Source organism: Citrus clementina, unplaced genomic scaffold (genome assembly GCF_000493195.1).
Source record: "Citrus clementina cultivar Clemenules unplaced genomic scaffold, Citrus_clementina_v1.0 scaffold_8, whole genome shotgun sequence".
NCBI lineage: Eukaryota > Viridiplantae > Streptophyta > Magnoliopsida > Sapindales > Rutaceae > Citrus > Citrus x clementina.
The window spans coordinates 10,357,002-10,358,907 of NW_006262022.1; the positions used below are offsets into that span (position 1 = coordinate 10,357,002).

Consider the following 1,906-nt stretch of genomic DNA (forward strand, 5'->3'; position numbering starts at 1 on the left):
GAGTGGGCTTTCAATTAATGTAGCAGTTATTTGTACGAAAATTTTCTTCCAATTTTATATTATATTGCTTCCCACGTTTAGGTACCAAAAAAAAATTATAAAAGATGCCGATTTGTATAATTGGTATCCTCTATATATATCAACTAAAATAGCATTGTAATCGGTCCATAGATACAAAGGAATAACTTGTCTATTTCAAATCCCCCAGTCTTCGCCTTCCCGCATTTTTTTAAGCCTTAAGACGGGGATAAAAAAAAAAAAAGCAGCAACTCCAGGCTGTGCCATACATGGGGACAGTGGAAATCAATGAAGATACCTACACATCTCAGGGACCATCAGCAATGATACTAGCCATTGGCACAGCAACTCCTCCAAACTGTTTCTACCAAGCCGATTATCCTGATTTCTTCTTTCGTATCACCAATAGTGAGCACAAGACCGAGTTGAAAGAGAAATTCAAGCGCATATGTAAGCAGGCATCTATAAATATTCAATTTAATTAGAGAGCTCTTTATTCTGTTATTTAATCAATGCTTTTTTGGATCAACAGGCGACAGATCATCAATTAAAAAACGTTATTTATATCTTACTGAAGATATCCTAAAACAAAATCCTAAGATGTGTTGTTACAAGACCCCGTCTTTGGATGCTCGTCATGCTATGCTGATTGATGAAGTACCAAAGCTCGGTAAAGAAGCAGCCCTGAAGGCCATCAAAGAGTGGGGACAGCCCGTATCGAAGATCACTCACCTTATATTCAGTGCCTTTTATGGCGTTGACATGCCTGGTGCGGACGTCCGTCTGATGAAGCTTCTCGGTCTTGAACCGTCCGTTAACAGACTCATGATTTATACCCAAGGATGTTACATGGGAGGGACAGTCCTCAGACTTGCCAAAGATATTGCGGAGAACAATCCTGGAGCTCGAGTTCTTGTAGTGTGTTCTGATATCAAGGTTCTGGATTTTCATGAACCTTCAGAAACCCACTTGGACATCTTGGTTGTGCAGGCAATTTTTGGTGATGGAGCTGGGGCTGCAATTATTGGTGCAGATCCTGATATCTCCAATGGTGAACGTCCACTATTCCAGCTTTTATCTTGCACACAGACGACTGTCCCCGACACTGAAAATTATATCGTGGGTCACTTGAAAGAAATGGGGACGGATTATTATTTATCGAAAGATTTGCCTGTGACAATTGGGAAGCATATAGACAAGCTTTTAGCGGATGCAATGAGTCCGATTGGGATCAGTGATTGGAACTCGTTGTTTTACATAGTCCACCCCGGTGGCAAAGGCGTTTTAGACCAAGTTGAAAAAAATCTTGGACTGGGAAAGGATAAGCTTTCGGCAAGTCGATATGTGCTAAGCGAGTTTGGAAATTTGGGGGCGCCATCAGTGTTCTTCATTCTCGATGAGGTGAGGAAGAAGAGTTTGGAGGAAACGAAAGCCACCTCCGGTGAGGGATTGGATTGCGGTGTTTTGTTTGGATTTGGACCGGGGCTGACGGTGGAAACGGTTGTTTTGCGCAGCATTCCAATAGATTCCACCAATTGATGATCATCAATGTGCTCTCTGTGTTGGCTCCGTTATTGCGTTACTCTTGATAGAGCAAATCAAATCTATTTATGCATGTTTGGTGAGGTATTCTGGAAAAATAATACTGGTGCAATAGTTTTGTTAATTGTTCCTCGTACGTCTTTATGTTCTTATTGGTTTGTCGAACTATATTGGTCTATGTCTGTTACAAGATTGTAATTGTAATATTTATTTTTTCTATTTGATAGGAAATGGAATATCAAACAGTCGATACGCAGTGTTTGCGTAAAATATTTGGTGAAGGAAATTGACTTTCTTTCTATAGCTGCACAAATTAAAAGTAGAAGCAGTTTTATAGTGAATTTTG

At 40.1% G+C, this 1,906-nt stretch overlaps 1 protein-coding gene across 1 annotated transcript; it reads left to right on the forward strand.

Annotated features, from left to right (window-relative positions):
- The first annotated feature begins 287 nt into the window (after positions 1-287).
- On the forward strand, positions 288-1,557 carry LOC18034761 (chalcone synthase 2). Its single transcript, XM_006423656.2, has 2 exons — positions 288-468; positions 551-1,557. The coding sequence occupies exons 1-2, from the start codon at positions 288-290 to the stop codon at positions 1,555-1,557; spliced, it is 1,188 nt and encodes a 395-aa protein (XP_006423719.1).
- Positions 1,558-1,906: the final 349 nt, after the last annotated feature.

Coding starts and splice junctions, on each gene's coding strand:
- LOC18034761 (XM_006423656.2), top strand. CDS start 288: ATGGGGACAGTGGAAATCAATGAAGATACCTACACATCTCAGGGACCA. Junction 469..550: donor AGAGAAATTCAAGCGCATAT/GTAAGCAGGCAT, acceptor TTGGATCAACAG/GCGACAGATCATCAATTAAA.